Source organism: Somniosus microcephalus, chromosome 2 (assembly GCF_052327205.1).
Source record: "Somniosus microcephalus isolate GS21.2 chromosome 2, FLI_Smic_1.0, whole genome shotgun sequence".
Lineage (NCBI taxonomy): Eukaryota > Metazoa > Chordata > Chondrichthyes > Squaliformes > Somniosidae > Somniosus > Somniosus microcephalus.
Window position 1 is genome coordinate 381,722,134 of NC_140988.1, and position 27,015 is coordinate 381,749,148.

Here is a 27,015-nt window from a genome sequence, read left to right on the forward strand (position 1 = left end):
AGTCACTGCCGAGGCTCAGACATGAAGAATGGCCACTTGGTGAAATACCGAAGGCCTGCTGGCAGCTATCGAATTGCATGCAGCAAGGAGTCTGCGCCTCGAATCATGCAGCATCGAAGGAGGCAGCCATTTGGCCCACCGTGCCTGTGCTGGCTCTTTGAAAGAGCGATCCGATTAATCTGGAGTGGAGGGGAGAAAATTGGGAGAAGAAATGATCAGCCACGTCCCCCGCCATGAATACTCGAGTATATGGAAATGAATTAAAAAGAACATTTTCAACATAAAACACTCACATTTTCTTCCCCCCCGCCCCCCCCCCCCCCGCCCACCATGCTCACCTGATTCTCTGCGGCGGGAAGGGCATCTCAGCCGGCTGTGTCTCCCGGGGCAAAACCGTAAGCGGCACCGGCACTTTCGAACCACTGGACTGCAGCGAGTGATGGGAGGCGACTGCTGCCTGGGTGGTCGCTGAGGGGGGGGCAACATTCGAAGGGAAGAGGATGGGGGAGGGGAGATCGGTTACTCTAGAGTTAGTCACAGCCACAGGGTAAGGGGTAGAGAAGGCCAAAGGCTTGTTACTTTGTGGAGGCCGAGCCAACTGCACCCCAGTGAGGTTAGTGGCTCGAAGGGCATGCGGTGCAGCCTTCAGATGGAGGTCTTTAAAGCTCAGTCCTTTCTCAAAGAAGGAGTCATTAGCTGCGGAATGGCCACGAGGCGCGGCTAAAGGAGAACCCTCCCTCCCGGGCTCCTCGCTGCTGACGGGTTGGAGGTCAACGCGCTGGATGGAGGGCTGGTGGTGACATGGTGCGCCATCTGGCTTTCCCAAACCCGGTCCCAGGTCAGATTGTTCAGTTAAGGGCGGGTGGAAACCAGGCGGAGGATGGTCAGCCGGGGTGGCGCCCTCCCCTCTGGCTCGCCGCTCCGTCTCCGTGCACGGGAAAGGCCCCGCCCCGGCACCTTGATCGGCAGCCTCGGCGAGTTGGCCGCCCCGACTTTCCATCTCCGTGCTCCTGGCTGGCGTTTCCTCGAAATCCCTCAGCGTGGGAGCTCCCTCGCTCATCTCGGCGCCGAGCTTCCCGGGGAACTCTTCGCCGCTCCCCAAGGACGTCTCGCACTCGGGGAGCACGGGGCTGGACTTGTGCGGCAGCTCCTCAACGGCCGACATGAAATCCAGCTCCGACTGGTCAGGCTCGGGCAAGCCGGTTTCCTCTTTCCAAAGTACATTCCGCCTCTCCGGGACTGTCAGCAGCCTCTCCTCGACCAGCGAGGCAGTCTCCAATGAGTTCACACCAGCAGTTGTTTTCAACAAAGCGGGCTGTGACTCGACAAGTTGCTTTGCCTGGTGGGCTTCAATTAGCCCCGAAGAAAGAGCTTGTTGGAAAACATCCAATTTGTTTGAATTTCCATCATCATCCACCGACGTGTTTATTCCCTCCACTGAGAGTGTTGAAAGACAGGTCTTGTAGTGCTCAACCCCGGTTATCTCATTTACACTCAACTCAATGGTCCCACAAGAGGCCTCCCCCTTAGTTACATCATTTGATGGTCTAATATTATCCACTGGCTCCTTAGCGGCAGACTGTGCGGAGATAGAATTAGTCCGATCAGGATCTGCCTCGTCAAGAGAGACCACAAGGGAAGCCTTTTGTTCGAATCTTCGATCCAACTGCTGCTCAGAGAGGTTGACTAACTGCGGAGCACGTTCCGGCTGGCCAAGGGGCATCTCCTCTACCAAGGTGACGTCCTCTTCCAAAGCCAGATCAGCACATGCAAGCAACCTGGGTGGTTTAGGAGGCGGGGGGCCAGTCTGTGTAAACTGAATGTCCAATTTGTCGAGCGGTTCAGAAATTATAGTCTTCTCATCTGCAATGCTCTCTGGGCTCCTCCCTGCACCTTCACAGGGCATGTCTGCATCCTGAGATTTGCTCGCCACTGTGACTTGGGAACTGGATGGAGAAACTAGGCACACATCACCTTGGACATTATCCTCACTGTCTTGGAATAAAGGCACAATGCTGACGTTGCCATTTTTGGCATGTATTGTCCCATCACTGTCATCTGCAGTGACTTCTGGTGCAGGTGCCGGTAGCGGAAAATTTCCAACATGCCACCAACCTTCAGCCTTGTCGGCAATGCCACTTGTACCTCTGCTACCTTCCACCAGTGCTGAAGACCTCTCCACATTACCGAGGTCTTTTTGTTCCTTTGGAATCTCTTCTTTGTGCACGGCAAGAGAACCATGGTTAGCCTGGGGCTCAGGGCCAGTTCCAATTTCTGGTACAATGCCACGTCCTTCTCTACTGAAGACAGCATTCAGAATCATTGCAGGTGACCCATCACCTTCCGCCTGGGGCAGGCTGTCCGGAGCTGGTGAAACGGTAGTGTCTTGTACAGAACAGGTTTTTAAATCCAAGGGTTTTGCATTCTTAGTAGTAATTTCCTGAATCATATCTAGGGACTCATCATCCTTGACTTTTGAGTTGGTCCTTGGTCCGGAGAAGTTAACTGAAATGCTACTTCTTTGGGTACGGGCCTGGATTGGTGCAGTATTTGGCGTTGGAATTGAAGGACCCATTTCTACATTCTTGTGGTCAACTGCTTGGGTGAATATGGAGGAACATTCGCCTTCCATCCGAGACTCCATTTTCATTTGCCTTGGCACAATTGAAGGCGCAGCAACTTTCAAGTCACCCAGTGACACGGCATCTGTGGGTTCCGACGGCGACTGACCTTTAACCTCAGCATCAGGTCCAGTTGACGGGAAGACAGCGGACCACTTGGCTGCATCCGAGGCTACCATTGGACCAGACGGCTCCGGCCTTTGGAAGGAGCTGACGTTTGTTGTGGTCATTGTGGAGGCTGGAGCAGAAGGAGGAGGTCCGACATGAATCTCTTCTTCGGCTGTAGGCTTTGCCAAGGCAAAGGAATCTCTTCCATTGGATTCGGCGGTGCTTGGGCAAGGAACCGACACATCGGGTATACCTTGAGACCCAAAGGATAAACTGGAGAAAGAGGACGTGAATGGAGGAGACTTTAATACCTGATCGGCTAAGAGGTCCTGAAAGAAAGGGTTACTCTGTAGAGCACTGAAGAAAGGATTGGTAGTTGGCTTGGAGGATGGCGCAAGGGCTTCCTCAGCAGTTGTGAACGGGTTAGTGTTAGTTGTGCTACCCAGCGAGCCAGAGTGGGTGAAAGGATGAAGAGAAGGTGGAAGAAGAGGCACAGGAGGAGGAGGATGCAATGGTAAGCAAGGAGAGAACGAGGGAGCATCTGAACTGGTTTCTACCATAGGAGACACTTCCAGGCTGTGAAGGGAAGACAAAATGGTCCTCCTGGTTAGTGTTGGGTCAGGGCCAAAGATAACATTTTCATATTTTAACCTCTCTTTCTGGACAATCACAATGTACGATAATATTCAAATAGTTTTTGTTAATTGTTCTACAGTCTAATGTTCCAGAACCATCTTCCGTATTACACTGCTCACTTTATTGTACATCAGTCTGTGTTTTAGGTTTACAAATCATAGTTCAGTGGGACCTCTACACGATGGAACAGTTAAAGTGTTACAAGTAAAGGGGTGCATTTCCCATTAAGGCGGTTCACTGAATCAGACTGTTAAAAAGGGGTGTGCGGGGTATATCAGAGTGTGACAGTGAGGGGTGTGGGGTATATCAGTGTTACAGCGAGGGATGTGGAGTATATCAGTGTTACAGTGAGGGTTGTGGGGTATATCAGTGTAACAGTGAGGGGTATATCAGTTACAGTGAGGGGTGTGGGGTATATCAGTGTTACAGTGAGAGGTATATCAGTTACAGTGAGGGGTGTGGGGTATATCAGTGTTACAGCGAGGGATGTGGAGTATATCAGTGTTACAGTGAGGGTTGTGGGGTATATCAGAGTGTGTTACAGTGAGGAGTGTGGGGTATATCAGTGTAACAGTGAGGGGTATATCAGTGTTACAGTGAGGGGTGTGGGGTATATCAGTGTAACAGTGAGGGGTATATCAGTTACAGTGAGGGGTGTGGGGTATATCAGTGTTACAGTGAGAGGTATATCAGTGTTACAGTGAGGATGTGGAGTATATCAGTGTTACAGTGAGGGTTGTGGGGTATATCAGAGTGTGTTACAGTGAGGAGTGTGGGGTATATCAGTGTTAGTGAGGGGTATATCAGTGTTACAGTGAGGGGTGTGGGGTATATCAGTGTAACAGTGAGGGGTATATCAGTTACAGTGAGGGGTGTGGGGTATATCAGTGTTACAGTGAGAGGTATATCAGTGTTACAGTGAGGATGTGGAGTATATCAGTGTTACAGTGAGGGTTGTGGGGTATATCAGAGTGTGTTACAGTGAGGGGCGTGGGGTATATCAGTGTTACAGTGAGGGGCGCGGGGTATATCAGTGTTACAGCGAGTGGTGTGGGGTATATCAGTGTTACAGTGAGGGGTATATCAGAGTGTGACAGTGAGGGGTTGTGGGGTATATCAGAGTGTGTTACAGTGAGGGGCATGGGGTATATCAGTGTTACAGTGAGGGGCGTGGGGTATATCAGTGTTACAGCGAGGGGTGTGGGGTATATCAGTGTGACAGTGAGGAGTGTGGGGTATATCAGAGTGTAACAGTGAGGGGTATATCAGTGTTACAGTGAGAGGTATCTCAGTGTTACAGTGAGGAGTGTGGGGTATATCTGTTACAGTGAGGGGTGTGGGGTATGGTATATCAGTGTTACAGTGAGGGATGTGGAGTATATCGGTGTTACAGTGAGGGGTGTAGGGTATATCAGTGTTACAGTGAGGGGTATATCAGAGTGTTACAGTGAGGGGTGTGGGGTATATCAGTGTTACAGTGAGGGGTGTGGGGTATATCAGTGTGACAGTGAGGGGTGTGGGGTATATCAGTGTGACAGTGAGGGGTATATCAGAGTGTTACAGTGAGGGGTGTGGGGTATATCAGTGTTACAGTGAGGGGTGTGGGGGTATATCAGTGTTACAGTGAGGGGTGTGGGGTATATCAGTGTTACAGTGAGGGGTGTAGGGTATATCTGTTACAGTGAGGGGTATATCAGAGTGTTACAGTGAGGGGTGTGGGGTATATCAGTGTGTTACAGTGAGGGGTGTAGGGTATATCAGTGTTACAGTGAGGGGTATATCAGAGTTACAGTGAGGGGTGTGGGGTATATCAGTGTGTTACAGTGAGGGGTGTGGGGTATATCAGTGTGTTACAGTGAGGGGTGATCTCTCAATGATATAATAGGGAGCTCCTGTGTTAACCTTTCTCGTCACTATTTCATAAAACAGGTTAATCAGATGATTACAGTCGGAAACACCCAAGAGCAGAGTGGACTGGCGACACTGGTTATGATGAATCGGCATTAGTGACGAGCCCCATCTTATCACAGATCAGCAAATGGCCGACCATGCAATCCTTTCCACCTTCACCAATAGTGACCGTGTTAGTATTAGCGAGTGGTCTGCCCTTTAGTCAGATAGCAGTAGCAAAAGGTCACATGTTGACCCTCCAGGCTTCTCCCAAGATCTATACAGTAGCACAGGGCCCTTGGGGGAGCCGAATTCATCCAGACACAGTGTCTTCACCAGATCTATTAAGGGTATATACGCTATGGAAAAAGAAAATCACACACTTAAATCAATATCTGTTAAATGAAGGGCGTTACAACATTAACAGCTGAAATTTGTCCCACAGAATCATCCCCATCAAAACACCGACTACTAATGTACCCTTGTGTGATAGTGACTGACCTATACCGCACCAGTAATTTCTTCAACAGCACCTCCCAAACCCACCACCTCTACCACCGAGAAGGACAAGGGCAGCAGGCACATGGGAACACCACCACCTCCCAAGTTCCCCTCCCAAGTCACACACCATCCTGACTTGGAAATGTATCGCTATTCCTTCATCGTCGCTGGGTCAAAATCCTGGAACTCCCTCCCTAACAGCACTGTGGGAGTACCTTCACCACACGGACTGCAGCGGTTCAAGAAGGCAGCTCACCACCACCTTCTCAAGGGCAATTAGGGATGGGCAATAAATGCTGGGCTTACCAGCGATGCCCACATCCCAAGAATGATTGGGGAAAAAAATGTAATATTTCAGGTCTGACGAATGGTCATCAACCTGAAACGTTAACTCTGTTTCTCTCTCCGCAGATGCTGCCTGACCTGCTGAGTATTTCCAGCATTTTTTGTTTTTATTTCAGATTTCCAGCATCAACAGTATTTTTGCTTTTGTTAAAAAATTGTACCTGATGTTACAGCGACAGACCTGTACCCACCAGTACTGTAACCCAGTGTTATACAGTGACAGACCTGTACCCAGCAGTACTGTAACCCAGTGTTAGTGACAGGCCTGTGCCCACCAGTACTGTACCCCAGTGTTAGTGACAGACCTGTGCCCACCAGTACTGTACCCCAGTGTTGGTGACAGACCTGTGCCCACCAGTACTGTACCGCAGTGTTAGTGACAGACCTGTACCCACCAGTACTGTACCCGTGTTATACAGTGACAGACCTGTACACACCAGTAGTGAGTGTGAAAGGCTTAGAGGGTGCAGAATTCTTAAAGTGCATCCAGGAGAGCTTTTTGAGCCAGCATGTAGAAAGTCCTACAAGAGAGGGGGCGGTACTGGACCTAATTCTAGGGAATGTGGCTGGGCAAGTGGTAGAAGTGTTAGTAGGTGAGCACTTTGGTGACAGTGACCATAATTCGGTGAGATTTAAGGTAGTCATGGAAAAGGAGAAGGATGGACCGGAAATAAAGGTTCTAAATTGGGGGAAGGCCAATTTTAATATGATAAGGCAGGATCTGGCCAATGTGGACTGGGATCAGCTACTTGAAGGAAAATCCACATCGAAGCAATGGGAGTCTTTCAGAAAGGAAATTGAGAGAGTACAATGGCAACATGTTCCCGCAAAGGTCAAGGGTGGGACCAACAAGCCCAGGGAACCTTGGATGTCAAGGGATATACGAGAATGGATTAGGAAAAAAAGGGGGGCTTTTGGCAGATACAAAGGACTAAAGACAGAGGAAGCCCTAGGGGAGTATAAAAAGTGCAGGGGGATACTTAAAAAAGAAATTAGGAGAGCGAGGAGGGGCCATGAAATAACACTGGCGAGCAAAATAAAGGAAAATCCTTAGGTGTTTTATAAGTATATTAAGGGCAAGAGGATAACTAGGGAAAGAGTAGGGCCCATTAGGGACCAAAGTGGCAAACTGTGTGTAGAGCCAGAGGATGTAGGTGGGGTTTTAAATGAATTTTTTGCATCTGTGTTCACTATGGAGAAGGACGATGTGGACATAGAAATCGGGCAGGGGGACTGTGATATACTTGAACATATTAGCATCGAGAGGGAGGAGGTACTAGCGGTTTTAGCAGGCTTAAAAGTGGATAAATCCCCAGGCCCGGACGAGATGTATCCCAGGCTATGTGAGGCAAAGGAGGAGATTGCAGGGACTCTGACACAAATTTTCCGAACCTCTCTGGCCACAGGGGATGTGCCAGAGGACAACGTAGTACCATTATTCAAGAAGGGTAGTAGGGATAAACCAGGGAATTACAGGCCAGTGAGCCTAACATCAGTGGTAGGGAAATTATTGGAAAAAATTCCAAGGGACAGAATTGGTCTCCACTTGGAGAGGCAGGGATTAATTAGGAATAGCCAGCATGGCTTTGTCAAGGGAAGATCATGTCTGACCAATTGGATTGAATTTTTCGAGGGGGTGACTAGGTGTGTGGATGAGGGTAGTGCAGTGGATGTGGTTTACATGGATTTCAGTAAGGCTTTTGATAAAGTCCCGCATAGGAGACTGGTCAGGAAGGTAAGAGCCCATGGGATCCAGGGTGCCTTGGCACATTGGATCCAAAACAGGCTTAGTGGCAGAAGGCAGCGGGTGATGTCGAAGGTTGTTTATGTGACTGGAAGCCTGTGTCCAGTGGGGTACCGCAGGGATCGGTGCTGGGTCCCTTGCTGTTTGTGGTCTACATTAATGATTTGGATGTGAATGTAAAAGGTATGATCAGTAAGTTCGCAGATGACACGAAAATTGGTGGGGTGGTAAATAGCGAGGCGGGAAGCCTCAGGCTACAGGACGATATAGATGGGTTGGTCAGATGGGCGGAACAGTGGCAAATGGAATTTAACCCTGAAAAGTGTGAGGTGATGCATTTTGGACGGACTAACAAGGCAAGGGAATACACAATGAATGGTAAGACCCTTGGAAGGACAGAGGATCAGAGGGACCTTGGTGTGCATGTACATAGATCCCTGAAGGCAGAACAGGTGGATAAGGTGGTTAAAAAGGCATATGGGATACTTGCCTTCATTAGCCGAGGCATAGAATATAAGAGCAGGGAGGTTATGATGGAGCTGTACAAAACGCTGGTAAGGCCACAGCTGGAGTACTGTGTGCAGTTCTGGTCACCACACTATAGGAAGGATGTGATTGCTTTGGAGAGGGTGCAGAGGAGATTTACCAGGATGTTACCTGGGCTGGAGCACTTCAGCTATGAAGACTGGACAGGCTGGGGTTGTTTTCCTTGGAGCAGAGAAGGCTGAGGGGGGACCTGATTGAGGTATACAAAATTATGAGGGGCATAGATAGGGTGGATAGAAAGGAATTTTCCCCTTAGTAGAGGGGTCAATAACAAGGGGGCATAGATTCATGGTAAGGGGCAGGAGGTTTAGAGGGGATTTGAGGAATCTGGAACTCACTGCCTGAAAGGATGGTAGAGGCAGGAACCCTCAACATTCAAGAAGCATTTGGATGAGCACTTGAAATGCCACAGCATACAAGGCTACGGACCAAATGCTGGAAAATGGGATTAGATTAGATAGGGCTTGACGGCTGGCGCGGACGCGATGGGCCTCTTTCTGTGCTGTATAACTCTATGACTCTCTGACCCCAGTGTTAGTGACAGACCTGTACCCGCCAGTACTGTACCCCAGTGTTATAGAGACAGACCTGTACCCACCAGTACTGTACCCCATTATACAGTGACAGACCTGTACCCACCAGTACTGTACCCGTGTTACACATTGACAGACCTGTACCCACCAGTACCGTGCCCATCTTTCCCGCAATTCCATGTTTGAATCCCTCCAGTCAGGTTTCCGCCCTTGCCACAGTACCAAAACAGCTCTCATCAAAGTCACAATTGACATCCTTTGTGACTGTGACAAAGGTAAACTATCCCTCCTCGTCCTTCTTGACTTATCTGCAGCCTTTCACACAGTTGACCACTCCATCCTTCTCCAATGCCTCTCCACCGTCATCCAGCTGGGTGGGACTGCACTCGCCTGGTTCCATTCTTAACTATCTAATCGGAACCAGAGAATCACCTGCAATGGCTTCTCTTCCCGCTCCCGCATCGTTACCTCTGGTGTCCCCCAAGGATCTATCCTTGGCCCCCTCCTATTTCTCATCTACATGTTGGCCCTTGGCGACATCATCCGAAAACACAGCGTCAGTTTCCAGATGTACGCTGACGACACCCAGCTCTACCTCACCACCTCTTCTCTCGATCCCTCCACAGTCTCTAAATTGTCAGACTGCTTGTTCGACATACAGTTCTGGATGGGCAGAAATTTTCTCCAATTAAATATTGGGAAAACCAAAGCCATTGTTTTCGGTCCCTGCCACAAACTCCGTTCCCTAGCCACTGACTCCATCCCTCTCCCTAACATCTGTCTGAGGCTGAACCACACTGTTCGCAAACTTGATGTCATATTTGACCCTGAAATGAGCTTCCGACCACATATCCGCAGCATAACAAAGACCGCCTACTTCCACCTCCGTAACATCACCCGTCTCCGCCCCTGCCTCAGCTCATCCGCTGCTGAAACCCTCATCCATGCCTTTGTTACCTCTAGACTCGACTATTCCAACGCACTCCTGGCCGGCCTCCCACATTCCACCCTACATAAACTTGAGGTCATCCAAAACTCGGCTGCCCGTGTCCTAACTCGCACCAAGTCCCGTTCACCCATCACCCCTGTGCTCGCTGACCTACATTGGCTCCCAGTTAAGCAACGTCTCGATTTCAAAATTTTCCTCCTGGTTTTCAAATCCCTCCATGGCCTCGCCCCCTCTCCCTATCTCTGTAATCTCCTTCAGCCCCACAATCCCCCGGAGGTATTTGCACTCCTCTAATTCTGCCCTCTTGAACATCCCCGATTATAAATCACTCAACCCTTGGTGGTTGTGCCTTCTGATGCCTAGGCCCCAAGCTCTGGAATTCCCTCCCTAAACCTCTCCGCCTCTCTACCTCTCTTTCCGCCTTTAAGACGCTCCTTAAAACCTCTTTGACCAGCTTTTGGTCACCTGCCATAATTTATCCTTATGTGGATCGGTGTCAAAATGTGTTGACTTAAAATACTCCTCGGGACGTTTTACTACATTAAAGGCACTATATAAATACTACTTGTTGTTGTTGTACTGTTCCCCAGTGTTATACAGTGACAGACCTGTACCCACCAGTACTGTACCCCAGTGTTATAGTGACAGACCTGTACCCACCAGTACTGTAACCCAGTGTTATACAGTGACAGGCCTGTACCCACCAGCACTGTAACCCAGTGTTATGACAGACCTGTACCCACCAGTACTGTACCCGTTATACAGTAACAGACCTGTACCCATGAGTACTGTACCCCAGTGTTAGTGACAGACCTGTACTCACCAGTAATGTAGCCGTGTTATACAGTGACAGACCCATACCCACCAGTACTGTACTCCAATGTTATAGTGAGACCTGTACTCACCAGTACTGTACCCGTGTTACACAGTGACAGACCTGTCCCCACCAGTACTGTACCCCAATGTTATAGTGACAGACCTGTACCCACCAGTACTGTACCCGTGTTACACAGTGACAGACCTGTCCCCACCAGTACTGTACCCCAATGTTATACAGTGACAGACCGGTCCCCACCAGTACTGTACCCCAATGTTATACAGTGACAGACCGGTCCCCACCAGTACTGTACCCCAATGTTATACAGTGACAGACTTGTCCCCACCAGTACTGTACCCCAATGTTATACAATGACAGACCTGTACCCACCAGTACTGTAGCCGTGTTATACAGTAACAGACCTGTACCCACCAGTACTGTACCCCAATGTTATAGTGACAGACCGGTCCCCACCAGTACTGTACCCCAATGTTATACAGTGACAGACGTGTACCTGCCAGTACTGTGCCCATCTTTCCCGCAATTCCATGTCTGAATCCTTCCAATCAGGTTTCTGCCCTTGCCACAGTACCGAAACGGCTCTCATCAAAGACACAAATGACATCCTTTGTGACTGTGACAAAGGTAAACTATCCCTCCTCATCCTTCTTGACTTGTATGCAGTCTTTGACACGGTTGACCACTCCACCCTTCTCCAATGCCTCTCCACCATCGTCCAGCTGGGTGGGACTGCACTCGCCTGGTTCCATTCTTATCTATCTAATCGTAACCAGAGAATCACCTGCAACGGCTTCTCTTCCCGCTCCCGCATCGTTACCTCTGGTGTCCCCCAAGGATCTATCATTGACCCCCTCCTATTTCTCATCTACATGTTGGCCCTTGGCGACAACATCCGAAAACACGGCGTCAGTTTCCACATGTACGCTGACGACACCCAGCTCGACATCATCACCACCTCTCTCGACCCCTCCACGGTCTCTAAATTGTCAGACTGCTTGTTCGACATACTGTACTGGATGAGCAGAAATGTTCTCCAATTAAAGATTGGGAAGACCGAAGCCATTATTTTCGGTCCCCGCCACAAACTCCGTTCCCTAGCCACTGACTCCATCCCTCTCCCGAACATCTGTCTGAGGCTGAACCACACTGTTCGCAACCTTGGTGTCATATTTGACCCTGAAGTGAGCTTCTGACCACATATCCGCAGCATAACAAAGACCGCCTACTTCCACCTCCGTAACATCGCCCGTCTCCGCCCCTGCCTCAGCTCATCCGCTGCTGAAACCCTCATCCATGCCTTTGTTACCTCGAGACTTGACTATTCCAACGCACTCCTGGCCGGCCTCCCACATTCTACCCTACGTAAACTTGAGGTCATCCAAAACTCGACTGCCTGTGTCCTAACCCGCACCAAGTCCTGTTCACCTATCACCCCTGTGCTCGCTGATCTACATTGGCTCCCGGTTAAGCAACGCCTCGATTTCAAAATTCTCATCCTCGTTTTCAAATCCCTCCATGGCCTCACCCCTCCCCTATCTCTGTAATCTCCTCCAGCCCCACAATCCCCTGGAGATATCTGCGCTGCTCTAATTCTGCCCTCTTGAGCATCCCCGATTATAAATCACTCAACCCTTGGTGGTTGTGTCTTCTGATGCCTAGGCCCCAAGCTCTGGAATTCCCTCCCTAAACCTCTCCGCCTGTCTTTCCTCCTTTAAGACGCTCCTTAAAACCTACCTCTTTGACCAAGCTTTTGGTCACCTGCCCTAATTTATCCTTATGTGGATCAGTGTTAAATTTGTTGACTTAAAATACTCCTTGGGACGTTTTACTACGTTAAAGGCGCTATATAAATACTACTTCTTGTTGTTGTTGTTGTACTGTTCCCCAGTATTACAGTGACAGACCTGTACCCACCAGTACTGTTCCCCAGTGTTATACAGTGACAGACCTGTACCCACCAGTACTGTACCCGTGTTATACAGTGACAGACCTGTCCCCACCAGTACTGTACCCCAGTGTTATACAGCGACAGACCTGTACCCACCAGTACTGTACCCGTGTTATACAGTGACAGACCTGTACCCACCAGTACTGTACCCGTGTTATACAGTGACAGACCGGTCCCCACCAGTACTGTACCCCAGTGTTATACAGTGACAGACCTGTACCCACCAGTACTGTACCCCAGTGTTATACAGTGACAGACCTGTACCCACCAGTACTGTACCCCAGTGTTATACAGTGACAGACCTGTCCCCACCAGTACTGTACCCCAGTGTTATACAGCGACAGACCTGTACCCACCAGTACTGTACCCGTGTTATACAGTGACAGACCGGTCCCCACCAGTACTGTACCCCAGTGTTATGCAGTGACAGACCTGTACCCACCAGTACTGTACCCCAGTGTTATGCAGTGACAGACCTGTACCCACCAGTACTGTACCCCAGTGTTAGTGACAGACCTGTGCCCACCAGTACTGTACCCCAATGTTATACTGTGACAGACCTGTGCCCACCAGTACTGTACCCCAATGTTATACTGTGACAGACCTGTACCCACCAGTACTGTACCCCAGTGTTATACAGTGACAGACCTGTACCCACCAGTACTGTACCCCAATGTTATACAGTGACAGACCTGTACCCACCAGTACTGTACCCGTGTTATACAGTGACAGACCGGTCCCCACCGTTATACAGTGACAGACCTGTACCCACCAGTACTGTAACCCAGTGTTAGTGACAGACCTGTGCCCACCAGTACTGTACCCCAGTGTTATACAGTGACAGACCTGTACCCACCAGTACTGTACCCCAGTGTTATACAGTGACAGACCTGTACCCACCAGTACTGTACCCCAGTCTTGCACAGCTCACAGAAAAAGTTTGGAAGGACTGGACAAAATGTATCATTGTATTGCTGGGTGTTCACCATCGGTCAAGTGGACACAGGATGCACACTTCACATGCCTTTACACTTTATTGAAACCCTAGCTACCATGCGGCTCAGCCCCCTTTCACCTCATTATCAAACTCTACATAGTTCATCCAACCAGAAACCGTAGGCACTGAATCACCAGCCGAGCTTGGAGCCGGAGAGGCAGTTAGTTAGTTAGTTAGTTAGTAGCTCTCATTGTTAGGGTGGATTTTATTTCAATAGCTAAGGAAGGGGAGTGAGGCACAAATTTAAAAGTACAGTTGAAACTACCCGAAATACCAGCAACACGAGTATTGACTGCTCATTTTGGAAATGAAGCTTGATCAACCGCAGCCAGTAATGAACCAGCTACACAGCCCAGCTCCTCATGGGCAACAGTTGACCTTTGTTCCTCTTGACTGAAGCATTTACCAAAAAATGTGGCACAAGAATACAGTGGCTGCGAGGCTGGAACGCATCCAGCAATTGCTGCTTTATTCTAAATGCCACATCTGTGATCAAACCCAGTGTCTGTCGATAGATGAAACTGACAACCTCAGTCACAGAGGCCACAGCATGCCTGGTGTGGACAATAAAAACATGCCACAATTACACACAAAGGGGCCGTCTGTTGAGGTACAAGGCCTCACCCCTATCTCTGTAACCTTCATAGAATCAGAAATCTACGGTACAGGAGGCCATTCGACCCACCATTTCCGTCTCCACCCCTACAAACCCCCGCAAGCTCTGCATTCCCGAGACTCTGGCCTTGTGCATTTTCCGCCCCCTTCGCTCCACCACTGGCGGCCATGCCTTCAGCCGACTAAATCCTACTCTCTGGAATTACCTTCCTTAACACCTCCACCTCTTTTTCCTCCTATAAAACAACACCACCTTTAAAACACAACTCTTTTGACCCAGCTTTTAGTCACTCCTCCCAGTATCTACATAGAAACATAGAAGATAGGAGCAGGAGTAGGCCATTCGGCCCTTCGAGCCTGCTCCGCCATTCAATGAGATCATGGCTGATCATCCAAATTCAGTACCCTGTCCCTGCCTTCTCCCCATATCCCTTGATCCCTTTAGCCTTAAGAAATATATCCAACTCTTTTTTGAATATATTTAATGAACTGGCCTCCACCACCCTCTGTGGCAGAGAATTCCACAGGTTCACCACTCTCTGGGTGAAGAAATTCCTCCTCATTTCAGTCCTAAATGGCTTACCCCTTATTCTTAGACTATGACCCCTGGTTCTGGACTCCCCGGCCATCATAAACATCCTTCCTGCATCTAGTCTGTCCAGGCCTGACAGAATTTTATAAGTTTCGATGAGATCCCCTCTCAATCTTCTAAACTCCAGTGAGTATAAGCCCAATCGACACAATCTCTCCTCATAAGTCATTCCTGCCATCCCAGGTATCAGCCTGGTGAATCTTCGCTGCACTCCTTCAATGGCAAGAATGTCCTTCCTCAGGTAAGGCGACCAAAACTGCACACAGTACTCAAGGTGCGGTCTCACCAAGGCCCTGTGCAACTGCAGCAAGACATCCTTGTTCTTGTACTCGAACCCTCTTGCTACGAAGGCCAACATACCATTTGCCTTCTTAACCGCCTGCTGCACCTGCATGCTTACCTTCAGCGGCTGGTGCACAAGAACACCCAGGTCTCTTTGCACTTCCCCTTCTCCCAATCTATTGCCATTCAAATAATAATCTGCCTTCCTGTTTTTGCCACCAAAGTGGATAACCTCACATTTATCCACATTATAGTGCATTTGCCATGTTTCTGCCCAATCACCCAATCTGTCCAAATCGTACTGGAGTTTCACGACATCCTCCCACCCAGCTTTGTGTCGTCTGCAAATTTGGAGATATTACATCCAATTCCCTCGTCCAGATCATTAATATATATTGTGAACAGCTGGGGTCCTAGGACCGATCCTTGCGGTACCCCACTAGTCACTACCTGCCACTCGGAAAATGACCAGTTTATTCCAACTCTTTGCTTTCTGTCCGCCAACCAGTTCTCTATCCAAGTCAATACCTTGCCCCCAATCCCATGTGCCTTAATTTTGCATGCTAATCTCTTATGCGGGACCTTATCGAAAGCCTTCTGAAAGTCCAAATACACCACATCCACTGGTTCTCCCTTATCTATTTTACTAGTTACATCCTCAAAAAATTCCAGTAGATTAGTCACGCATGATTTACCTTTTGTAAATCCATATTGACTTTGTCTGATCCTGTCACTGCTTACCAAGTGCTCTGCTATTACATCTTTTATAATAGATTCTAGCATTTTCCCCACTACCGATGTCAGGCTTACCGGTCTATAATTCCCCGCTTTTTCTCGACCACCTTTTTTGAATAGTGGGGTAACATTAGCTACCCTCCAATCCATGGGTACTGTTCCAGAGTCTATCGAGTTCTGGAAGATGACCAGCAATGCATCTACTATTTCCAGGGCCACTTCCTTAAGTACCCTGGGATGTAGATTATCAGGCCCTGGGGATTTGTCGGCCTTTGTCCCATCAATTTTCCTAACACCATTTCCCTACAAATACTGATTTCTTTCAGTTCCTCCCTTTCATCAGACCCTATGCCCCGGCATCTCTGGGAGGTTATTTGTGTCCTCCTTTGTGAAGACAGAACCAAAGTATGAATTTAGTTGGTCTGCCATTTCTTTGTTTCCCCATTATAAATTCCCCTGATTCTGACTGTAAGGGACCTACGCTTGACTTCACCAATCTTTTTCTCTTCACATATCTATAAAAGCTTTTACAGTCAGTTTTTATGTTCCCTGCCAGCTTACTCTCATATTCTATTTTCCCTTTCTTAATTAATCCCTTTGTCCTCCTTTGTTGAATCCTAAACTGCTCCCAATCCTCAGGATTATTGCTTTTTCTGGCCAATTTATATGTCGTCTCCTTGGATCTTATGCTATCCCTAATTTCCCTTGTTAGCCACAGTTGAGTCACCTTTTTTGTTTTATTTTTATGCCAAACTGGGATGAACAAATTCTGTAGCTCATCCATTCGGTCTTTGAATGTTTGCCATTGCCTATCCACCGTCAACCCTTTGAGTGCCATTCCCCAATCAATCCTACCCAACTCGCTCCTCAGACCATCGTAGTTTCCTTTATTTAAATTGAGGACCCTAGTCTCTGAGTCAACTACTTCATTCTCCATCTTAATGAAGAATTCGATCATATTATGATCGCTCAGACCCAAGGGGCCTCGTACAACAAGATTGCTAATTAATCCTTTGTCGTTACATAATACCCAGTCTAAGATGGCCTGATCTCTGGTTGGTTCCTCGACATATTGGTCCAGGAAACCATCCCGTAAACACTCCAGGAATTCCTCCTCCACAGTATTGTTACTAATTTGGTTGGCCCAACCTATATGTAGATTAAAGTCACCCATGACGACTGCTGTGCCCTTATTGCACGCTTCTTTAATTTCCCTTTTAATGCCATCCCCAACCTCCGCCTTACTGTTGGGTGGTCTATATACCACTCCCACTAATGTTTTTTTCCCCTTAGTATTTCTCAATTCTACCCATACAGATTCCACATCATCAGAGCTAATATCCTTCATTACAATTGTATTAATCCCTTCTTTAACCAGTAATGCTACCCCACCTCCCTTTCCTTTTTGCCTATCTTTCCTGAATATCGAATACCCCTGGATGTTGAGTTTCCAGTCTTGGTCATCCTCGAGCCACGTTTCCGTAATCCCAACCAAATCATATTCGTTTACCTCTATTTGCGCAGCCAATTCGTCCACCTTATTACAAATGCTCCTCGCATTAAGACACAAAGCCTTCAGGCTTGTTTTTTTAACGCTCTTAGACCTATTAGAATTATTATTTACTGTGGCCACATTTGATTTAAACCGTTGATTTCTCTGACTGCCACTTTTGTTTTTCTCCTTCCTATCTTTTGCTTTTATCCCCGTTTCCCTTTCCTCTGTCTACCTGCTCAGGTTCCCAACCCCCTGCCATTTTAGTTTAAACCCCCCCGAACAGTGCTAGCAAACCTCCCTGCAAGGATATTTGTCCCGCTCTGGTTGAGGTGCAACCCGTCCGACTTGTACAAGTCCCACCTTTCCCAGAAGCAGGCCCAGTGATCCAGGAAACTAAAGCCCTCCCTCCTGCACCAACTCTTTAGCCACGCATTCATCTGCTCTACCCTCCTATTCCTATACTCACTAGCACGTGGCACCGGGAGTAATCCAGAGATTACAACCTTTGAGGTCCTGCTCTTTAATCTGCTACCTAGCTCCCTAAATTCTTGCTGCAGGACCTCATCCCTCTTCCTACCCATGTCGTTGGTCCCAATGTGAACCACGACCTCTACCTGTTCACCCTCCCCCTTCAGAATGCCCTGCAGCCGTTCAGTGACATCCTTGACCCTGGCACCAGGGAGGCAACAAACCATCCTGGAGTCACGTCTACGGCCACAGAAACGCCTATCTGTACCCCTTACGATAGAATCCCCTACCACTATTGCTCTCCCACTCTTTTTCCTCCCTTCCTGAGCAGCAGAAGCACCCCTGGTGCCAGGAAGTTGGCTGCTGCTGCCTTCCTCTGGTAAGTCATCCCCCTCAACAGTATCCTTTGGCTTGGCTTCCAATTTGCCTTTGTGAAGTTCTTTGGGATGTTTTTCGTTGTTAAAGGTGTGCTGGTGGTGATTCTTGCTGTTACTTAGGGACAGAGTAGAGACAGGTATAACTCTTACATAGAATGTATAGCACAGAAACAGTCCATTCGGCCCAACGGGTCTGTGCTGGTTTTTATGCTCCATGTGAGCCTCCTCTCGCCCCTCTTCATCTCACCCCATCAGCATAACCTTCTATTCCTTTCTCCCTCATGTGCTTGTCTAGGCTCCCCTTAAATACATCGATACTATTCGCCTCAACCACTCCCTGTGGCAGCGAGTTCCACATTCTCACCACTCTCTGGGTAAAGAAGTTTCTCCTGAATTCCCTGTTGGATTTATTAGTGACTGTCTTATATTTATGGCCCCTAGTTCTGGTCTCACCCACAAGTGGAAACATCTTCTCTACGTCTACCCTATCGAACCCTTTCATAATCTTAAAGACCTCTATCAGGTCACCCCTCAGTCTTCTCTTTTCTAGAGAAAAGAGCCCCGGCCTGTTCAATCTTTCCTGATAGGCAGAACCCCTCATCCTTATAAATCTTTTTTGCACCTTCTCCAGTGCTTCTATATCCTTTTTTATAATATGGAGAACTGTGCACAGTGCTAAGTGTGGTCTAACCAAGGTTCTATACAAGTTTAACACAACTTCTATCCCTCTAGAAATCAATCCCAGTGCTTTGTTTGCATTCTTATGAACCCATGTCGCTACTTTTACTGATCTGTGTAACTGTACCCCCAGATCCCTCGGCTCCTTTACCCCATTCAGACTTTTATTATCCAAGCAGTATGTGGCCTCTTTATTCTTCCTACCAAAATGCACTCTGTATCTAACCTGTGCTATACCTGACATCGGCAGGCTTTATACCAACACTGGGTGACAATAATGTGAAAGTGTTCCATTCATTAGCACTAATGTCCCTTAACTTGATCAGCACAAACTTCACAAAATAAAAAAATCCCACCTTTGCCTTATCATTCTTCTATCTCTAGCATCAGTACAAGATCGAATGGTTCAGTGATTCATAGGATATACGGCATAAAAACAGGCCATTCGGCCCAACCAGTCCATGCTGGCGTTTATGCTCCACTCGAGCCTCCTCCCGTCTTTCCTCATCTAACTCTATCAGCGTAACTCTCTATTCCCTTCTCCCTCATATGCTTGTCCAGCCTCCCCTTTAAATGCATCGATACTATTCGCTTCAACCACTCCCTGTGGTAGTGAGTTCCACATTCTCACCACTCTCTGGGTAAAGAAGTTTCTCCTGAATTCCCTGTTTGATTTCTTGGTGACTATCTTATATTGATGGCCTCTAGTTATGCTCTTCCCCACAAGTGGAAACATTCTCTCTGTATCCACTCTATCAAAACCTTTCAAAATTTTAAAGCCCTCTATTAGGTCACCCCTCAGCCTTCTCTTTTCAAGAGAAAAAAAAGAGGTCCAGCCTGTTCATCCTTTCCTGATTCAGCAAGGAATGCAGAAGCAAGGCTAAACCTGAAATATAACCTTTCTATCCCTTTCAGACATTGACCAACCTGCTGGTTCAGGCTTCCAGCACATGCATGTTTTCTGTTAGCTCAGCCATTTCACGGGCCAACGTAATAAGACTTCACTAAAAGGCAAGTTATAACAAATTGTACAAGGGTCACCTCAACCTCTGCTAATGACACTGGCCGACAGCACACAAAGGATCTCGGGTGACAAAGCTAGCAATGGACAGGGTAATGTAGTGGTCGTGTTACTGGACGAGTAATCTAGAGAGCGCGAGTTCCAATTCCACCATGGTAGTTTGAGAACTTGAATTCAGTTTTTAAAAATCTGAAAATGAAAAGCTGGTACCAGTAAAAGTGACCATGAAGCTGTTGGATTGCCGTAAAAACCCAACTGGTTGACTATTGTCCTAATGTGAAGGAAAACTGCTGTCCTTACTCTGTCTGGGCCTATACGAACAACGATGGACAGGTAAAGACCATCTGGTCCATCGAGCCTGTCCCACCCAATTGTGATACCTGTGTATCACAAGATATACACTCCACCCCACCCGAAACCATGTGATCTTCTGGGAGCGGCGCAAAACCAGGTTAAAGAAACCCAGGACAATTTGGGGGAAATAAATCTGGGAAATTCCTCTCCGACCTATCTAGGCGACTGAAACTAGTCCAGGAGATCACCTGACTCCAGTCATACATGACTCCAGTCCCACACCAATGTGGCTGACTTTTAACTGCCCTCAAATGGCCCAGCAAGTCACTGCAGTTCAGGAAGACCCACCACCCACCTTGAAGGTGGCACCTCCTCAGGGCAACTAGGGATGGGCAATAAATATCACCCTTGCCAGCGAAAGGTAGGAACCAAAGAAAATGTTCTTCTGTTGAAAGAATCGCCAGGATTTTTCGTTTATTGAGAAATCCAGGTGAAGGACAGTAGGCGAGGTGGTGAGGCGGAGGAGTAAGTATTGATTAGTGACCCCAAGCCTGGGATTTAACCTCCTGTAGATTGTAGGAGGTGGAGCAGACCGAATGAAGTGAGGTGCTCCACAGTTTCAAGATCCTGGGAAAGAAAGTTTTCGCGTAGGAGACGGCGCGATTGATCTTGGTTCCAACACATTGGAGGGAGAAGGAAGAGTGAATAGGACTGGGGATTTGGAGGAAAAATGGAGGAGCACAGACCATAATAATATTGCTAAAATAGAGATAATGGCCTAGATTTTCAGTGTGCCGTGAGGCGGGCTTTTAGGCGGGTGGGGGGCAAAAATCCCGAATTCGTGGGTCCCGACACCATCCCGCCCAAAACTCGCCTCCACCTAAGTTTCCGAGGAGGCGGGTACCCGCCCCGCACTGGGACCCGCCGACCCGAGGCGGGAAGGAATTAGTGCCAATTAACTGCCGGTTAACAGGTAGTTAACAGGCAGTTTTTAGCCTAATCCCTATTTTGAGGGGTGTCGTGTGGGATTCCCGACTTCTCCAAACCACACCAGGTTAGAGCAGGCGGGCCGTCGGGTTGAAGGACTTGGAGGGGTCGCGATGTCGGTGTTCAGGTGAGTGATGGTGCATGAGTGCAAAGGTAGTGTGTTTGGTGTGTCTAAAGTGTGTAAAGAAGTTTAAATTACCTGTACTTACCTTAACAGCCTTTCTTCCTGTAGGCGTCGGGAGTCCATCACTCAGCCACCACAGAAAGCAGAATGGCTGCGAGCTGTCAAAAGTGACAGCCTTCAGCTTTCATTGCCGGTGACAGTTCCAACTGAGTCTGTGTAGAAGGACTCAGGTTAGAAGTCAGACTGTCAGTGTTTGACAGCTTCAAACAGCTGTGAAACACTGATATTTCATCTGTCAAGACCTCTTGACAGATGAAATTTCAGTCTGTGACGTCCCCTGTTGCCAGGTGGCCCTTAATTGGCCTGCTGAGCCCGCTGGGTGGGCTCAACAAGGTCAATCAAGGGAAAATCGCATGGATTGGCCAGACGTCGATGTAGGCGGGACTAAAACCCAAAAGTTGTAGTCCCGCCTCCTTCCCAACAGCTTAATGAAAATTGACCCCAAAAGGTTGCAATGGGGAGGTTGGAGGCCATGGGCAAGCGAGGGATCACCCATCATATGATGGATCTTTCTCTTGTATCCGAGTAGGAGTCTGTGAGGATTGTTATACCACCTAGAAGGACAAGATCAGCAGGCGCATGGGAACACCACCACCTCCAAGTTCCCTTCCAAGTCACACACCATCCTAACTTGGAAGTATATCGGCCGTTCCTTCATCGTCGCTGGGTCAAAATCCTGGAACTCCCTCCCAAACAGCACTGTGGGAGCACCTTCACCACACGGACTACAGCGGTTCAAGGCGGCAGCTCACCACCACCTTCTCAAGGGTAATTAGGGATGGGCAATAAATGCTGGATTTGCCAGCGACGCCCACATCCCATAAATGAATTTAAATAAAAGCAATATACTAAAAAGAAATAAAGATTAAAAGTGTGTATTTCAGGTTAAAAATACAAAAAACTATTTAGATTAATGTTAAAGCCTCATTCCTTACAGGGCTAGAATCTTTAAGGGACAGGTGTAGGCCATTCAGCCGCTCGAACCTGTTCCGCCATTCAATCAGATCATGGATGGTCTGTTCCTCAACTCCATTTACCAGACGTTGCTCCATATCCCTCGATACTTTTATCCAACAAAAATCGAACGCTCTCAGGCTTGAAAGCTCAAATTGCTCCCCAGCAGCCACTGCCTTGTTGGGGGGGGGGGGGGGGGGAGTTTTCCAGATTTCTATGACCATTTTCCACATTTTAGCTGGATATTCACTCCTGTTTCTCTCTGGTTGTCAGTGACCATCAACCTCTGACCTCAGCGAGCTGCAGCCACCATCAAAGACTGATCAAGTGCTCCCAACAACAACAACTTGCATTTATACAGCACCTTTGACACAGTAAAATGCCCCAAGGCGCTTCACAGGAGCGATTATCAAACAAAATTTGACACCGAGCCACGTAAGGAGATATTAGGGCAGGTGACCAAAAGCTTGGTCAAAGAGGGAGGTTTTAAGGAGCATCTTCAAGGAGGAGAGAGAGAGGCGGAGAAGTTTAGGGAGGGAATTCCAGAGCTTAGGGCCCAGGCAGCTGGAGGCACGGCCACCAATGGTGGGGAGAATTAAATCGGGGATGCGCAAGAGGCCAGAATTGTGGGAGTGCAGAGATCGCAGTGGGTTGTAGGAGGTTACAGAGACAGGGAGATGAGAGGCCATGGAGGGATTTGAAAACAAGGATGAGAATTTTAAAAACTGAGCTGTTGACGGAACAGGAAGACAGATCTTGCATTTACATAGCGCCTTTCACAACCTCAGGATGTCCCAAAGTGTGTTACAGCCAATGAAGTACTTTTGAAGGGTAGTCACTGTTGTAGGAAATGCTGCAGCCAATTTGTGCACAACAAGGTCCCACAATGACAATGACCCGAACATCTGTTTTAGTGATGTTGGTTGAGGGATAAATATTGACCAGGACACTGGGGAGAACTCCCCTGCTCTTCTTCGATATAGTGCCATGGGGTCTTTCACATCCACTACCTCATTTCCCAGAACCAGATCCAACACTGCCTCCTTCCTTGTTGGACTAAAGACATACTGGTTGAGAAAGTTCTCCTGGATATATATCCAAAATTCCTTTCCTTCCCTAAACTTAGCACAAAGTTTTTCCCAGGTTACATAGGGTAATTAAAGTCTCCTAATATTACTACTCTATTTTTGTTACAAGCATTTGAAATTTACCAACAAATTTTCTCACTGTTTGGAGCTCTCTAACAAAAATTCCCAACAATGTAACTGCTCCCCCTCTGTTCCTTAACTCAAGCCAAATAGATTCAGACCCAGAACTATCCAGTATATCCTTCCTATTTAGAACTGTATCATCCTTAATCAATACTGCCATGCCTCCTCCTCTTCTTCCTTCTCTATCATTCCTGAATACGAGAAATATTAACCAGGAATATTAAGAACCAATTCCTGGCCGTGTTTGAGCCAAGTCTCTGTTAATGCAACCACGTCATAATCCCATGTGGCAATTTGTGCCTGCAGCTCAATCTTATTATTTACACCACAGACACTGACGTACATACAATTTAAGTCTTTTGTTACATATCGGCACTATAGAACCATGAACAGACTCCTGGATCTTACAGGGTCAGTACCATGGGAGCTTCCTCTTCACTGTCACAAACACTCCCAGGGCAGGTGCAGTACGGGTTAGATACAGAGTAAAGCTCCCTCTGCACTGTCCCATCAAACACTCCCAGGGCAGGTACAGCTCGGGTTAGATACAGAGTAAAGCTCCCTCTACACTGTCCCATCAAACACTCCCAGGGCAGGTAGAGCACGGGTTAGATACAGAGTAAAGCTCCCTCTACACTGTCCCATCAACTACTCCCAGGGCAGGTACAGCACGGGTTAGATACAGAGTAAAGCTCCCTCTACACTGTCCCATCAAACACTCCCAAGGCAGGTACAGCACAGGTTAGATACAGAGTAAAGCTCCCTCTACACTGCCCCATCAAACACTCCCAGGGCAGGTACAGCACGGGTTAGATACAGAGTAAAGCTCCCTCTGCACTGTCCCATCAAACACTCCCAGGGCAGGTACAGCACGGGTTAGATACAGAGTAAAGCTCCCTCTACACTGTCCCATCAAACACTCCCAGGGCAGGTACAGCACGGGTTAGATACAGAGTAAAGCTCCCTCTACACTGTCCCATCAAACACTCCTGTAGTGTATGTACCTTTAAGGGGAGAACTACTTTTTACAGCTCCTGTATACTGTAGTACCGGCAGTGACCACACCTGTATATAAACTCTGAGTAGGGATCTGTACGTTTAGTTTTAGAGTAACCCTCATCCAGTAAATACCGGTTGATTGCTCCTGCAGTCTCGTGTCTAGTTATTGAAGGACACACATCAAAAATACACGGATCTAACAGTGGCGACGAGGCAGATTCGAACCTACCTGCAACTCTGCATTACCTCCCAGGGATTCGCTCCTGGAGAACAGTGGAAGAAAGTTGAGGCCAGAAACACGGGCGTCGACCACGAGCAACCGCCCAGTCATCCAGCAGAGATTTGAGCATCGCAGGGGAGGCTGTTGAGAGCTGGGCTTGGTTCTCCAGTGACGGTGGTCCAGCGAAATGGGCTGGCAACAGGTACGGCGCAGACCCTTCCCAAACAGCGCCGGCTAGAGCCGACCGACAGCACAGAAAAGGCCGAGCAGCGTCGACGGGAGAAGAGAGAGGGTAGAGCGCACAGGGCACAGCCGGTGGTCAGGACCGAGCGGCGTCGACGGGAGGAGAGGTTACAACGCACAGGGCGCAGCCGGTGTTCAGGGCCGAACGGCGTCGACGGGAGGAGAGAAGCGCGAAGGGAAACGCGCAGAGCACAGCCGGTGTTCAAGGGACGAACAGCGTCAGCGGGGAAGAAACGGAAACGCGCAGAGCGCAGCCGGTGTTCAAGGGACGAGCAGCCGCAGCGGAGAAGAAACGGAAACACGCAGAGCGCAGCCGGTGTTCAAGGGACGAGCAGCCGCAGCGGAGAAGAAAGGAGAGCGCGGTAAACGCCATTTTGAGCCACAGTGGAGAAGGGAGAGCACGGGAAAACGCCATTTTGAGCTGCAAGGGAAAGGGCGGGAAAACGCCATTTTGAGCCAGTCTAACCACACCCAGGGATGCCGAAGAGTGGCAGTATCACAGCGTTCGACAATGAAGTCGAAGATTGGACGACATATGTCGAACGCATAGAAGTGTACTGCAAGGTGAATGAAGTACCAGATGAGAGAATGAAGTGCCAGATGAGAGGAAAGTGCTGGTATTGTTGAATTCCATGGGTGCAAAAACGTATGGCTTACTGCGAAACCTAGTAACCCCAGAGAAGCCAGTGGACAAGGATTTTGGAAAATAGTGTCAATCCTACAGAACCACTTAAACCCCACACCGCTGCTGATAGCAGAAAGATTTAAGTTTCACAAAAGGAACCAGCATAAAGACGAAAGTAATGCTGAGTATTTAACGGACCTGCGCAAGCTATCGAAACACTGCCAGTTTGGAACGGGACTAGCAGATACTTTAAGGGACAAGTTTGTGTGGGGGCTTCAAAGTGAAGGAACCCAGAAACGGCTTCGATCAGAAAAGGATCTTACGCTGGACAAGGCTTTCAGCATGGCAGTATCACACGAAGCAGCCGCACAGGGCGCTGCAGAGATACAACGGAGACCGCAAGAATATGGCACAAATGAAATGTCATACGGAACAGTGAAGTGTTATCGCTGCGGCAGAACAACACACGACCATAATGATTGCTGGTTTAAGGACAAAGTGCGCAGACAGTGTGGAAAAGTAGGACACATAGCAAGAGTCTGCAGGTCAGGAAAGAAAACCAGCAGCACGAAATCTCCACAGGAGAAGTACAAGGTGGTACATAAGGTGACGGAGAGTAGTTCAGACGAACAGAAAAGTGATACAGACTCCGGAAGCAAGGAGCTGGGTTGTCTGAAACTACATAAGGTGATCCAAACGGAGGATCATCAAACTATCTGGGTCACGCTCAAGATAGCTGGAGTCCAAGTGAAAATGGAATTGGACACAGGATCAGCCCTAACAGTCATAAACCGAAGGGACTACAAGCGGCTATTCTCACATATACCCTTGAGAGATAGAGATTGTCTTGAAGACGTACACGGGGCAAAAAGTCTACCCCAAAGGAAAAATAAGGGTGAACGTTGTATATAACGGTAAGGAATCACCAAAAATGGACCTATATGTATTGCCAGATGGAGGACCATCACTACTAGGACGTGAATGGATCCGGAAGATACAGCTAGATTGGCATTCCATACAAGCACTGACTGTAGATGCCAAAAAGGATGACGACACCACATCTGGATGACTGTCAAAATTGCTAACTGATGCACAAGTGTTCCAGGAGGGACTCGGAACACTAAAAGGCATAACAGCGACGATCAAAATAGAGGAAAATGCAAGCCCAAAGTTTTTTTTTTTTTTTTTTTTTTTTTTTTTTTTTTAAGGCCAGACCGGTGCCTTATGCGATCCGCCCAGCCGTCGAAGCAGGGCTGGAGGGTTTGGAACGTTCAGGAGTACTGTCCAAAGTGGACTGGAGCGAGTGGGCCACACCCATCGTTCCTGTAATGAAGAGGTCGTTGAGTAATACGCCTGGGGAACCAAAGAAAGTTCGCATC

At 48.3% G+C, this 27,015-nt stretch overlaps 1 protein-coding gene across 3 annotated transcripts in view; it reads right to left on the bottom strand.

The window, feature by feature from the left end:
- LOC147123790 (rab11 family-interacting protein 5-like) overlaps positions 1-27,015 on the bottom strand; it is a 124,850-nt gene that overhangs the window by 25,129 nt on the left and 72,706 nt on the right. The window contains exon 4 of one of the 3 annotated variants that reach the window (XM_085976055.1): positions 339-3,305. The exons of 1 other annotated variant lie outside the window; for it this stretch is intronic. In XM_085976055.1, coding sequence (XP_085832181.1) covers positions 339-3,305 — 2,967 coding nt within the window. The remainder of the gene's footprint in view (positions 1-338; positions 3,306-27,015) is intronic. One more of the 3 variants, XM_085976062.1, reaches the window with a different exon arrangement.